The 15,788-nt window shown below is 39.0% G+C and overlaps 1 protein-coding gene across 1 annotated transcript in view; it reads left to right on the forward strand.

The window, feature by feature from the left end:
• LOC150078811 (uncharacterized) overlaps nucleotides 1-15,788 on the forward strand; it is a 329,603-nt gene that overhangs the window by 17,685 nt on the left and 296,130 nt on the right. Inside the window, exon 2 of the mRNA XM_090382376.1 lies at nucleotides 13,812-13,947. Within this exon, the coding sequence (XP_090238502.1) occupies nucleotides 13,848-13,947 (100 nt within the window). The 5' untranslated portion in view covers nucleotides 13,812-13,847. The remainder of the gene's footprint in view (nucleotides 1-13,811; nucleotides 13,948-15,788) is intronic.

Below are 15,788 nucleotides of genomic sequence, written 5' to 3' on the forward strand. Positions count from 1 at the left end.
GGACAGCATTAGAAAACAAAGAAGATCTAATCGCTTAGGGGAAACAACAAAACATTAAAAGTATTCTTTTAAAAAATAACGCAGTAGTAAAATATAGAAAAGCATAATTTTGAAATAATTTTATGGAGGTTATTACCCCACTGCCCCGAAACCGTACTTGAATTTTGAAACTGGTAGTTTACGTGATTCGGAAACTGTGATGCACGCATCACTGTGTTTTGATAGACTATTTAGCACAGAGTCGATATAACTTTCCTTTTGTCTTTTAAGTCTTTTAAGTAGGTTTTTGATTTCATTATGAAACGTGTCTTGGCAAAAATTAAACCTTTAAATTAAACCATTTTAATTTTTGGTATAATTTCTCTTTTTGGTTTAATTTTCCCTTTAAGTCTGGGTTTAACTAAATCGGCTATTTTTCACCGCTTACAATTTCTGAAGGAATAATTGCGTCAATTATTGCTAACATTTCATCCAAGAAACTGTAAGGATTCGTCTACTTCTTTGTTTAAAACTGTTCCAGTGAACAAATAATTATTTAATTGATTCCAATTTACATTTCATTGTTAGTATATACATTATTTACATTCATTCGTGAGCTCCACTAACGAAGAGAAAATTGTGTTAGCCTTCGCTTATTCTGCTTTCCAAGTGCATCCCAAAGATGTACAGTTGGGATCAGGTTGGGGCATTGCAACGTTTCGATGTTCCCGCGTCTATAAAATTTTCATAGCGTAAAGCACATACCAGGGGCTCACATCTGGTGAGTATGGGCTTGGCACACCCAGGGTCCTGAGCTGGATATCATCATTCTTCTCTTTCTTTGGTGATTCCCTTCTACTTCTGACTCTTGTTTTCTCTCTTTATCTCTCAGGGCAACTCAAAATTTATTATTATTATTATTATTTTTTATTTGGCTGGTGCAGCAAAAGCCTCAGGCTTCCTTGCACCATATGGCTAATGATGATAATAATAATTGCTCAAAACATCATTATGGAATTCAACGTTCCAGTGGACCTACTCCACACCTTAAGATTTATAACCTCACAGCTAGGACAACACACCCATATTATTCTCCGAGCATCCGTTATAACTCTCTAGAAGTGGCAACTGAAGTTTAACATTGATAAATGCAAAGTACTGCATATACAGGGTGATTCACTACCAGTGCGACAAACTTGCAGGAGGTGTAGGGGGCACAAAGACGAATCGGAATCACATAGCACTGCAGGGTCCGAAATGCCTTCGTCATGCGGTAGAGGACGTTAAACGGGAGGTCGCGTGAACAGCGAACCCGCTGGAAGTCAGCATTTGCGAACCGGTTCCTGAGGCAGTAGGATGGACGAGTATTCAAACGTTGAACTGGCCGACATGCACCTCGCATATGGAGCTGCGGACTGTAACAAGCGCGCCGCTCTGCGCTTGTACCAGGAACGTTTCCCGCACAGGCGTGCTCCTCATCATACGATTTTCGCACGTGTGCACAGAAGGTTACGTGAGACTGGTTGTTTCACGAGAGATACCATGAATCGAGAGCGAACGACGAGGGCGCCTGACAATGAGGAGAATGTCCTACGTCTTGCAGAAGGCAGTACGAGTACTCGAGCGATAGGCCAACGATTGGGTATTTCCCAATCCAGTGTATGGAGGATACTGTCACCAAACCAAATGAGTTCATACCATCTGCAACGCGTCCAATCATTGGAGCCTGCGGATTATCCACTCCGGAGGACTTTTGCTACTTGGTTTCATCAACAGAAACGGTTCGCAAATGCTGACTTCCAGCGGGATCGCTGTTCACGCGACCTCCCGTTCAAAATCCTCTACCGCATGACGAAGGCATTTTGGACCCTGCAATGCTATGTGATTCCAATTCATCTTTGTGCCCCCTACACCTCCTGCAAGTTTGTCGCACTGGTAGTGAATCACCCTGTATAGGTAGCAGTAATCCCAGAGAAATGTACCACTGTGTGGTACTACACTCAGGGTAGTAGAGAATAAAAAAGACCTGGGGTTAATTGTGCAATCAGATATGAAGTTTTTTGAACAGTGCAGACAAGCTACCAGAGCAGGGCATGGGGTATTGTCAATGATATACAGGAATTTTGCTAGCAGGGATAAGGAGGTGATTATCCCCTTATATAAGGCAATGGTCAGTCAACACCTTGAGTACTCTGTACAGGTCTGGAGGCCTCATTTTAAGAAGAATGTAGAGCTGTTGGAACGAGTACAGAGAAGGGCAACAAGATTAGTGAATGGAACAAAGGGGGGCTCTTACGAAGAAAGGTAGCCGACCGGGCTAGCCGAGTGGGTAAAGTACCTGCCCGGCAACCCAAAGGTCGCGGGTTCGATTCCCGCCTCGGGCTTGGATCAAAGTACTGCAGAAACCTTGGGAGGTGCAATATGGCCACAGAAGCCGATGCGCCAACAACTACCAAATCAAAAATCAAAATTACGAAGAAAGGCTTAAGTTTTGCAAATTAGTGTCTGGAGACTAGGCACCTGCGAGGTGATCTGAGGTTGAGGTGTATAAAGTCTTGAATGGTTTGAGCATGCTCAATGCTGATAGGATTCTTCCTCTTGCTCAGAATAATCGCCTGAGAGGGCATAAATTCAAATTAAGGAAAGACAGTTGTAGGAGTTGTGCAGAAATTTGCCTTTAGCCAGCGGGTAGTTGATTGCTGGAACAAACTTCCATCTGTCGTCGAAGTTGATAGCTTAAATAAATTCAAGAAAGAAGTGGACAAACTTTTGGAGCTAACAGTTGAGGTGAAAGGGGAAAGTTTTTTTTTTTTTTTTTTTTTTTTAGCTGATGCTGTATAAGCTTGCTTTCTTGCATCACATGCTAATGATCCAGAAACGTTCATCAAAGTGGAAGTGTTCATATAGAACTGATTTCTATTGATTCACAGTCCAGTTTCTGCGTGTCTTGCACCCTATAAATCAACAATGTGCATTTATATTTGTTATCAAATGCATGTGGGATCTTCCATGAAAATTCATAATATTAGAGCTCTCTCTCTCCATGTTGTAGAAATTTCATAAAATATCAGTTATCTAAAACCACTGGGACCGAGAATGTTTCGGAAAATCGATTTTAAATGCAATTGTCGATAGTATAAAATAGTGTTCTTCGTTCTTTGGTTTCAACTATGACCATAGATAGCGCTTGCGAGGTGAATAGTTCCTCCCTGGCTGGCATTGTGTTGGTGCACTTCCCATCTATGATTTGTTGTTATTCCTCTGCAAGTAGAGGCATCTCAGTGGGGAACAGTAAATCTAAGATATTGAGGGATTCAGCCCAGGAGTAGGTCAAGGTTCCACCTGGCTTCTCTGTGGTGGTTAAAATTTCTGCTCTGGGCAGTTTGTTCGTAACTATCCTGAACACAACACCTCGTAGATCGTTGTTTCTGGAGGAGGCAACTAACGCCTGCCAGGAGGCTTTCTTACACTGGCAGATTTCTTGTGTGTAACTATTCCTAAGAACACAGTACGTCTCCCTAAATTTCTTGGGTAGTTAGGCGGGCACGTGCATGTTGGAAAGCCTAGTGGGCTATCGTTCTGAGATCCCTTAAGTTGTATTCCACCATTTACAAGCCATTTATCTTCTTGTCTCACAAGGCTTAAAACATACTTACACCAATGTTTTTCTCCCTTAAGATGCAATTATACCTCAGAAATGTTGGCATTACAGTGTTGGACTGGCCTGGCAACAGTCTAGATTTGAACCTTATTGAAAATTGCTGGTACATAATGTCGTCTAAAGTTGCTCAGAAGAAGCCAACAAGTAAGATTCAACTGCAGCAGAGCATTGTAAGGGTGTGTATTAACTCTATGCCAGATTGTTGCAAGGCTGCAGCTCGAGGAGGAAGAACAAAATATTGAGGACTTATTTTGCTGATTTATGGTACATGATACTATTACGTTAACTTGTATTTCAGTTTGTATACGTAAATGCAACGAAATGTATGTTTGGTTGTCATGATTGCCATTTACATGAGTTCTCATATCATTAATTACGCATTTTACCCTTTGGGAAGATGATTATGGCAATTAGGTATATATCAGGTGGAGGCTTTTTATTGGATTTCATTCACAGAGATATATATCCCATCTAACAAATGTATTTCGAACATTTCTGCAACCCATAATGCAGCGCAAAACATTATTTGCAAAATTCACAAGTGATGCAATTTTTTTGTTCGCCACTGTAGATCGCTACAAATTAAAAAGATACGGTACAATGGATACCGTACACCTTTTTATAATGAAAAAAATATATAAATTAAAAAAAAAAAAGAAGTATAAGTAACTTACATGGCACCCTTGGAATATTGTTGCGGCATTTTAGTGTGCCGCAGCACCCCAGTTGAAAACCACTGGCTTAGACAGTCCGTGCATGCTTCGTGTGTATTGTTATGCAAGACTGGTGAACGTGGTGTCGCTTATTAAGAGATACATATACACAGAGCGAAAAAGATACTTAAAAGTATACGGGCGAAGAGCAATAAATATACAGTTGTAATTAAACTTTACGGCTAAGTTTGGAGAATGTGAAACTACAGTTTTATTAAGTATTCTATAAAAATTATAATATTAGTAATTAATATGAATATGTTTACTTTTCACTTTAGTTAATCACAGAAAAAGAAAAAAAATTCAACTAATTTTTAGAAAAATAAAATAAAATAGAATGTGCTCGAAATCAACTTACTGTGCACTTTTTTTTTTTTTTTGGTAGTACCTTGAAAGCTTTTGTGAAAGATTTTCTAAATAAATTCGATTGTAGAATCTTAATAGGGAAATTATTGCTTTATTACTTAACTTTTTTAACATCAATCATGGACAATCGGCATAAGCACGGGCGCCGGCAGGATATTTTGAAAGGTGGTGCGAAAAAGAAGAAGAGAAAAAAAAAAACTACAGTAGAACGTCAATTATCCGAACCACCGCCGCGCCCCACAAAAAAAAAAAAAAAAAAAAATTATAGTATCTACTTTTAGTGCACTGGTTGCCATGCTGAAGGTGCCTCCGTAGCCAGGTGGGAAGGAGCAGCAGTGCGCAGCACACGCTTCTGGATTAGACCGGGGTTCGAGCCCGTCACCACCAAATATGGAGGATGCGGAAAGGTCAAGGAATGACCACCGCATATCCCGGAGCAATATGGCCTTAGTTGCTAATGCTCCTAAAAACCAACCAACCAAACAAACAAGCCATGCTGAAATTACTCCTGCCTCTTGGTGCATTCGTTTTCGATTATTTATTTGAAGATACATTAAATAATTTGAAACTTGTTCTGGCAACTTGTGCTAAATTAAAATCTATCCAAGAGCTAATATTTTTGTGGGGTAGGGGTATCAGCAGTAAATTATCTGACAGGACGAACTCCAAATTACATAATAAATCGATCAGAACGGGAATGTAGGGGAGATGTTAATACTACTAAAACTGAAATCTTTCTGTATTTTGCTATTGCTTTGCATTAATAGCTTTACAGAACTGTAGATGTTAACTTGCACTTCTGAGTAAGAAGAGTATTATATTTGAATACTGTTATGTAGTGTCTTAGTTGAGTTCCAAATTAGCTAAGACTATGAGTTATCAGTATATTGTCTGTAATTGAGTGTATTCTTCGGTCGATGTGCTAGATAAAAACCCATATTTCTGAAGATAAAAGCGCTGCAATCCTCGCCTGACACCGACTAACTCGGCCATATTGTGAAAAAAAAAAAAAAAAGAAAAGATGAAAATTCCTCGCACCATTAACGGAATTCGAACTAAGGTGTTCTCTACCCGGTGTAAGAAGACATTGATTATAAACACTGCTGCCCTCGAAAGCATAGATGTAGGAGCACCATTTAAGTTTCTAATGTTATTACTGTTTAGAGATTCACTGAGAGCAGTGGCTTAGCCAGGGTAGGGTCAGCAGGTACATTGTATCCCCCCGACGCCGAAATCTGGTATTGTGGCGCTTTTTAGCATTAGGCATTTGGCGCCTTTTTTTGTGAATGTACCTGCTTACAAAAAATCCTGGCTACGCTACTGACTGGGAGTAATCTTTACATTTCATTTCTTTAATTGTACTCTGGGTGATTCTTTCATTGGTGGGCAACTTTCTTCGTAAACTGTAGTATCAGAAAATATTCGACCCCAGGGGCTCACGTTTGGAGAGTATGGGCCTGGCACACCCAGAATCCTGAGCTGGATATCATCATTCTTCTCTCTCTCTCACAGGGTAACTCGGAAAATTTTTTTTTTTTAGCTGGGGCAGCATAAGCCTCAGGCTTCCTTGCACTATATGGCTAGTAATAATAATAATAAGAAGAAGAAGAAGGAAAAGGCTACCTATGTGATTGACATAGCGGTACACAACACTGCCAACCTGCAGAAAACCCATGGGGAAAAAATCAGGAAGTACACGAACCTAAGACAGGAGATCAAAATCAAAGAGATGTGGCATATGCAACAAGTAACGACCATCCCGATCATCGTGTCAACCACAGGTATGGTGCCAAAGACCCTACATAATAGCCTAGCAGCAATAGGTCTCCCAGCGAACACCTACAAGGAACTCTAGAAAGTAGCAATCCTGAACACCCGCAGGATAGTCAGAGAGTTCCTTGACCAACAGTAACACCAGACATAACAAAAATCACCCTTTGTACTTGGTAGCAAAACCTGTCACAAGGTGGGACCCCCAATCAGGGAGAAATAATATAAGAGCAACAATAATAATACCACAGTGAAGAAACGTTAGTTTTTAATAAAGGAAAATCTTAGGTAGGATTCAAATCAGCAATTTGTATCACTACTAATGGATCTAAAGGTGTTCTGAAAGAGTCCAATATGAGGTGCACTACTGAAGAGTTTCTCAGATTCACTTTTTTTTGTTCAATTTTTGATTAGCTAACCACCCTTTGCTAAACAATTTCTCATTTTCGAACGCGTTTAACCTGGATGAAAAATCATAATTATCTCTATTAACATTAAAAACGGAAATATCTACCGCTAGTTTCAAGTAAGAAAAATCACCATTCCTGAAATTTGTTAGTAGATCTAGGTAATTCAGCTGAGTATCTGAGATATCAATTCGCGGTTCAGTATAAGAAACAATGATAACGTATATATCCAGTAAAATATCTAACTTTAATTATAATAAGTATAATTAAAGTTAGATATTTTACTGGATATATACATTATCATTGTTTCTTATACACTATGGATTCCAGTACAACAAGCCCGTTTACTCTCGCGATTCAGTCTTTTTAAATTGTGTTAAGGAAGAGGGTTGAACTCCTGTTGGATATTAAACTTCAAAGACGCAATCAAAAATATAATTATCATTTGAAGCAACAGTTTTTGCTTGATTGGCCTTAATTGAATTTCCTGATCACACTTAAATCTTGTAGTATCTTGAGTTAGCTTTTCTTTCTTTCTTTTTTTTTTTTTTTATGAAAGCTTCAAGCACAAAAAGTATTAGAACCTATAGTACTTAGTGCCGTGCATAGGTTGAACGTTGAGAATATAAAAGATAAGTTGTTGACATTAGACTTGAATTTCTGTAGATTGTACTTTTCAGGAAATACGTGTGAAAGTAAAAGTGAAAGTGTATTGATGTCTAACAGCACCAGGGGTTCCCCCATCTCCGCATTGCTTCCATTGTGGGTGTACCAGTGCGCCGGAAATGCCAGATTTAAAAGTGTGTGGGCTTTGTGTTTGTGTGATGTCGTGCCGTTGGTCGTTTAGCCGCTGACCCCTGATGAGGCCCAATGCTGCCCCACTTTCGCCCCATGGAGGCAGACGAAGAACCCAATAGACTCAGTTACTCTGGTAGGTCCTGCCGCGTAATTTCCTGAGATTTCGGCAGCTAGGACCAAAAAAAAAAAATAAATAAATTTTTTTTAATAATTGATTGCATGAGGGAGGTGTCGCTTGAATTTGAAAAGGCCAAAATATGAGCGAAAGGTGATTTGACATATTAAAATTTAGGTGTGTGGGGTTTTCGCTAGCGTATAGATGGAGAAGGGAGGGAGACTGAAGACTCGGGAGAAAGGCAGAAGTATGGGGCTAGTAGAGAAGGTGGCCCCAGGTTTCAGTGAGGCAGGCCCATACACCACTAGAGAGGAAAAGTGGGGGTGGCGAGGGGACAAAAAAAACCTTCTCCTGCCTTTCCCCCAGGGAAATGTGATTCAAAGATGAAGGGGGCTAGGGTGCCCTCTTCAGGTCGCCATATGGCATTTGGCAACTAAGCTGTGCTTTGTTTTGTCATTTCTAGTTGCACTTTTATGGGGACCCATCTTATTTTCTTATTCCTGCTTTGGGGAGATTGGTTCCTTATTTGTCTCAGCTGGTGGTGAATCACTGTCAGCCAGGCACTATGTCCACCATCGTTGTTTGGCTGGGTCAGGTTATTTCAATTTGTCTTTGAGTTCTCAGTAGGATTTATCATTGTAGTTGAAAGTCATACTCGATGTCTCTTGGGATGTCTTGTCCTTGTGTGGTTTTACTTACGACATTCTCTTCAGTGGATCTTCTCGTTAGTTCCTGATCGCATTTCGAGTTCTTCTTGGGAAAATGTCCCAGGGAAATCTGGACAGGATTTGGTATTCGTCCCTTGAATCCAATAGGTGATGTTCTTGCCGTTGGGGTATGAATCTTAGTTTCATTATGAAGATTCCCCACAGGTCCTCGTATATGGGGCTCTGATACATCAGATGCTCCCAGCTTTCTCTTTCTCCAAAAGGACATTTTGGAGTATACCCAGGGTGACGAGTTTGTCATTAAAGGGCCTGTGGCAAGTCAGCATGAAGGTTGTGTAAAGGCCCGAGTGAAGCCACGCAGGTGACTTCGGGTAGGTTTTTTGTACAAGGGGGATGAATTTTGCCCTCGCCCTTGTGCAAGGTGGACCATCTGGTCCTCCACGTTTGTTTCAGGTGTGCCTGCAATCGTTCTTTTTCTTGTTTTTCTCCGTTTTCTGGTTCTATTGTATGCCCCAAGAAGGTGATGGTAATCCCTTTCATTATGTAGTCTGTCAGGCTACATCTAATGATTTTCAGATCCAGTGGCAAGACTCCTGCCAGAACCTCTGTGCTGACTGTATTACAAGCACACGTTATTTTCAACAACATTGACCATTGTATTGAGTTAAGGATCCTTTTTTTGGTTACAGTCGTCATTTTATGGTAGAATGTGGCAGCTGCATAAGTGATTATGGGGATAGTGACTGTAATAAAGAGCCAGTGTTCTTTTGTTTATTCCCCAGTCTCATCGTGTGACTCGGACTACCATGGCAGCATAGTTTCTAATTTTATTTCTGAGTTGTATGAGGTATGGCCTGAATGTGAGCTTTGTGTCGAGGATTATGCCAAGTATCTCATTTGGGTGGCGAACCTGATTGTGGCTCCGTTTATTTTTATCTGTGGGGTTCTCCTTGGATCAAGGGGAACAAAAATTATTTAAATTATTTTATTAATAAATATGTGCAAATCGTAGATTATTGCAATAATAATTTTTATTAATTCATAGAGATTGCAGAGGCGTAGCAAGAGGGGGGTGCAGAGGGTAAATTTCCTCCAGTGCCAAGCTTCAGGGGCTCAAACTGAAGGAATTATCTATACGAGGGAGTATATGATGGGAGGGAGTATATGATGAGAGCCCTGTCGACAAGATAGGATGGAGTATATGATGAGAGCCCTGTCGACAAGATAGGAGGGAGTATATGATGAGAGCCCTGTCGATCAATTCGGCCCTGGAAAGATTGTGCAGGGCTCAAGGGATAGAATTTTTTTCAGCCTGGTCTGTACTTTTTAACAGGAGAGACTGCTTCTACAGGGATGGGATACACTTAAATAGAAAGGGTGCAAGAATGTTTGCTGATGCTATCGAGGCAGTGTTAGGTGGGTCGGAAAACTGCTAGATTGGGGGGATACAAGGACTAATAGATTAACAGTAACCACTGGCAGAGGTGAAAGTGATTCTTGCACTGCTTCTATTGGAATGAGCAGCAGCCTGGAAAATAAGATGCAGGATATTTCAGAGACTGCTGGGAATCATTGGGGTACAAGTAAACACATGGGTTGCGTTAGGGTAGCTAAGAAAAAGAACAGGTGCATGTATACTTGCGTGTACACCAATGCTAGGAGTTTAGTAAATAAATTTGATGAATTTGAGGTATTGCTCAAAACATCAAAGGCAGATATTGTTGGGATATCAGAAACGTGGTGTCACACAGATATAAGGAATGCAGAACTGGAATTTGGGGAGTACAATGTCTACAGAAAGGATAGACAGGATAGGAAGGGAGGAGGGGTTATGCTATTAGTTAAGAAATACATAAAATCCAAGGAAGTGAAACCAGTCGACATCGCGGGACAGTGCAGTGTCGAGTCAGTTTGGTGTGACATAAGAATTGGGACATCAAAATTGAGAGTAGGAATGTGCTATAGGCCTAATGACTCTGATGAGTATAATAAGAAACTGTACAGGGAAATAGAGTGGGCCAGTAAATCAGAGAGTCTTATAATGGGGGATTTTAATTTCCCAGATATTGACTGGAATTTGGGGGCTGGTCACTCACACAGTAGCAAGGCTTTTATGGATTTATTGGATGATTGTTTTCTACATCAGCATGTTCAGAAGAAATACTCTTGATTTGATTATCAGTAGTGATTCTTCATGCATTAAGAATCTGCAGATAAATGAACCACTAGGTGGCAGTGATCACAGTGTGCTGAAGTGGGATTTACTCAAAGAGGTAACTACCATTAGGGGTAAAGGGAAGGGTTATTGCTTTCGTAAAGGTGACTACGATGGACTGAGACAGTATTTTAAATTCTATACAGTGGGATCAACTGATGATGTTACCAACAGAAAATTCAAAATGGGAAGCATTCAAAGAACTTATCTTGGAAGCTACTAGGCTTTACATACCAACTAAGAAATATTGTTCAAGGTTTAGGACTAAATGGATGTCAGATGAACTAATGAGACATATGGCAGAGAAAGAAAAATGCATGGGATACATACAAATTAACACGTGACACAGAAGCCTATGATAGATACAAGTTGATCTGTAACTAAGTTACAAAGGAGGTTAGGCAGGCGAAGGCAGATTACGAGATATCTTGGGCAAGGGATGCAAAGAAAAACAGCAAAGAGTTCTTTACTTATGTAAACTCTAGAAGGAAGGGGATGAGTCAGATTGGTCCACTGGATATCGTTGGGTCAACTGTTGATGATCCTGCTCAGGTAGCTAACAAACTAAATGAATATTTTGCATCGACATTCACACATGAGGAGTTATTCAGCGAGGGGAATGCCAGAGGTGTATTCAACTCTGGCAGTAAGCTAGAGAATCTTGTAATCTCTGAGAGTAAAGTGGAGGAGAAATTGTTGAAGATAAACACAAGAAAGGCACCTGGGGTGGATGGGATCTATCCAGTTATATTAAAGGAGGCAGCAAAGGAAGTAAGCAAACCCTTAGCCATAATCATGAGAGCTTCCTTGGACTCAGGGGAGGTACCCATGGACTGGAGATGTGCAAATGTGACCCCAATTCACAAAGGAGGATCAAAGGCTGACACAAATAATTATAGACCTGTGAGTTTAACTTCTGTTTCCAGAAAATTAATGGAGGCACTGGTTAAAGAAGCACTGCAGGATCATCTAGACAAGACTTCAGTTATAGCTCGGACACAGCATGGTTTTGTTAAGGGGAAGTCTTGCCTGACCAATTTGATTGGATACTATGATGCAGTCACAAAAGAACTGGATGCAGGGAATAACTTTGATATTATATACTTGGATCTTAGAAAGGCTTTTGATACTGATGCACTTGCACACATGGAAGACTGCTGCACAAATTGGAGCAGTGTGGCATTGGAGGAAAATTGCTGCTATGGAGAAAGGGGTGGTTGAGGGGGAGAAGACAGAGAGTGGTAATCAATGGACACTGCTCATCGTGGACTAATGTTATTAGTGGAGTCCCTCAGTGGTCCGTATTGGGTCCATTATTGTTTTCTGTATTTATAAACGATATTGATGATGTGTATCAAACTTAATGTCCAAGTTTGCAGACGATACGAAGGTTGGCAGGGTTGTCAAGGACACTACTGACACTATGCTGCTGCAACAGGATCTGGAAAGGTTGAGCAGATGGGCTGAGAGGTGGCAAATGAAGTTTAACATTGACAAATGTAAAGTACTACATATAGGGAAACGGCAACCCCAGAGCAACGTATCAACTCTGTGGTACTACACTGACAGTGGTAAAGAATGAAAAGGACCTGGGGGTGGTTGTGCAGGCAGATATGAAGTTCTCTGAGCAGTGCAGATGGGCTGCAAGAGTAGCTCATGGTGTATTGTCAATGATATATAGCAATTTTTCTAGCAGGGATAAGGAGGTGATTATTCCCTTGTATAAGGTAATGGTCAGACCACACCTAGAGTACTGTATACAGGCCTGGAGGCCTCATTTCAAGAAGGATGTAGAGCTGCTGGAACGAGTACAGAGAAGGGCAACAAGAGTAGTGAATGGAACAAATGGGTGCTCTTACGAAGAAAGGCTTAAGTTTTGCAAATTACAGTGTCTGGAGACTAGGCACCAGCGAGGTGATCTGATAGAGGTGTATAAAGCCTTGAATGGTTTGAGCATGCTCAATGCTGATGGGATTTTCCCTCTTGCTCAGAATAATCACCTGAGAGGGCATAAATTCAAATTGAGGAAAGACAGATGTAGGATAGACGTGCAGAAATTTGCCTTTAGCCAGCGGGTGGTTGGTTGGTGGATCAGACTTCCATCCCTTGTCGTGGAAGTTAATAGCCTAAATAAGTTTAAGGCTCAGCTGGACAGGTATTTCGAACGAACAGAGGGGTGAAGTGGAAGTTTTTTTTTTTTTCTATTTTATTTTTTTATTTATTTTATTTTTTTTTGGCTGATGCTGCATAAGCTTGCTTTCTTGCATCAAATGCCTATGCTAATGCTATCACAATCAGGGGCTCCAGGAAGACAAGTTGCCCCCAGGTGTCGACAACCCTAGCTATGCTACTGAAAGATTGACTACCTGCATGTAATGGGGGTGTACTTATAACACTTTTGCCCCAGGCATAGGATTGCCTAGTTCTGGCTCTGCTCCTGATCGTAACCACTATGCTAACCATGAGGTCTAATAAGGCAAGTGATCTCTGTGGGTAGCAAAACCTGATGAACTCCAAATGAATTCAGGAGTATCAGACGTGATGTTCCATTGCACCAACCCCCAAATGTTCGGTCCTGGCAATACAGCCATGATATCTACTTCTCCTGCCGTGAATAAATATTTAATTAGCAGTAAAGATATCAGACTGTGACAGGTTAGTTTAGGTTAGGAATGTGTTAAATGCCAAAGCATTTAAGGCTCTGAGACATTACATATTATTATATTGTATCTATAATTGCATGTATTCTTCAACTGATTTGCTATTTGCTGGAAGAAAAACCAGAGTTTTCAGGAGAAAAACCATGCATCCCTTTACTGAAATCAAACAGATTTACTGCACCATGATTAACCATTTGTCAGCCCCTGGTGTAGACAGCAAAGAACATTGTATTGTGTTCACTTTTTGTATTGTGTTCTCTACAAGCTGATGAAAACCGCATCAAGTAGGATGTGATAAAAGTTTTGTGATATTTACAGTTAGTATTCCTTTACTTAACGATAACAAATGCAATTATACAAATACATGTGAAATATTCTAGAGAAGTTCAGTATTACAGGTTCATTTTTGGATATATAATAGTGTACTGTCCAATTTTTTTTTTTTTTTTTTTTTTTCAGTTGGATACAGAGCTTTACCATAGACCATGAACTAATATGAAGAAAACTAGCTGGTTTATTATACCATTATTGATCTTTCAGTTATACACAGTACATGTATACACACTTGGAAAGGACAGATGTTTTAGTTCTGAAGGTAAGCCTCAACTTCTATTTTCCCATGTATTAATTAATATTTAAAAAATTTTATCAGCTTAGCATAGCTTGCCTTCAACCTGTTGTTAATTACACAAAAAAGGTCATTTTGACCTCTGTCTTTGTTAGGTACATCCTAAAATTGAGGGTTTAGTGTCAAACAATTTTTTTTTTTTTTTTTTGTAGTAAATGTTTTTGTAACTGGAAATTTGCTTATAGCCCAAGCTAACTTGTAAAGTACTAGAGAAATACAGCCAAGTGACATGATATGCATTGTTATTTATATAAAGTAAAACTAAAGTTGTCTGAAAACAAAAATGCAATTTTGTAGTTAATGTTATTTGACACTAAATCCTCGAAATATGTAAAGCATCTGTTATCTCTACTCTGTCCACTCATCAGTTAGCATGAAACAACTTGATTCCCTGTAGACGGATATTCATAAAATTTTAAAATTTATGGCTTCTTTACAGAGTTGTCAAAACATTGAAAATCCAATACAAATAACACATGATGCATATAATTTCTACTACAACCATATAGTAGAAATTATATGCATCTTGTATTATTTGTATTGAATTTTTGTATTTAATTATTAAATGTAAAAAAAAAAAATAATAATTACACCGTAAATGTAAACATTGATGAATAAGAATTTAGTCATATTTTAAAAAATTCATAATTAACAGTAAGGAACTGTTCTTACCTGTGCAGCCTGTGTGACCTTCAACATTTTATGTTTTGCCTCTAGTCAAAAAAAAAATTTGGATACCCCTGATATGTACAGTACCATAGCTGAAATGCTGGACATTCTATTTGTGGTAGTGCATTGATTAGAGGTATGAATGGGAAGAGAAATGCATTATAATTCAACTTCTATTTTTTCCCTGAAAATTCATGCTTAATCATACATTTACCATTAAATCGATCCTTTATTTTACAAGCATCTTTCACATCTCGCATATTTGGGTATTAATGTAAAGTCTGCATTAACTGTCTATCAGACAGTCAGTTTAGTTTTAATCCACACATGCAGAACTTAAAAAAAAGTAGCCCACATTTTATAATCTTAAAAATCAGAAAGAAAACAATCAAAATTGTTTGCTTTTTAATACCACTTTTATTTTCAGTCTTTTTGGAATTCAACTATGAAAAATCAATTTTTATATTGAAAACATATTTTTTAAAACAAACCCCCTTCCGCTCTGATATGCTCTAGGCATGTGGGTTAGGCATGTTTTGTAACATGTTTTTTAATGCCTGCATTTGGACATTATCTTCACTGCCATCAAGTAAAACTTAAAAGATGCAAAAATTGAAAAACTTACATTCTTCAATGATTCATTACCAACCAGGTGTCTAAGCAACATCTGAAGCAAGTGAGTATTGGCAGAATATGAAGTCGGCATATTCGATGACTGGCCGCTACGGATGCTGCTAATTTTAAATTCTCATTTTGTAACACTTGTTAATTAAATGCAAGAATCGGCTTAACAAACCATAAAAACTATTTTCTTTTATTTTTTAACAGCCACTTCTTCAATAACAAAGTAATTAATGATGGAAACTAACATTCACATTGGCATCATTTCAACAGATATTTCAGTTTTAAAATTTAAGTTGTTTTAGTTGACATTTACCATTCTGTTTTTTAATTCAATTATTTATGCTAATTTAAAAAGTTTAGAGTGTAAACTTTTTAAACAGTATATCTTCTTTACACTTCACTGTAAAGAAGGTATACTGTCTTATATAGAAGACAGTAATGTATACGTTACTGTCTTATATAAAAGGTCGCAAAACCAAAACCTACTAACATAGGTGACAATGTGACATCATTAT

The sequence above is a fragment of the Mastigoproctus giganteus genome, chromosome 10, assembly GCF_048544385.1.
Source record: "Mastigoproctus giganteus isolate SK-2022 chromosome 10, ASM4854438v1, whole genome shotgun sequence".
Lineage (NCBI taxonomy): Eukaryota > Metazoa > Arthropoda > Arachnida > Uropygi > Thelyphonidae > Mastigoproctus > Mastigoproctus giganteus.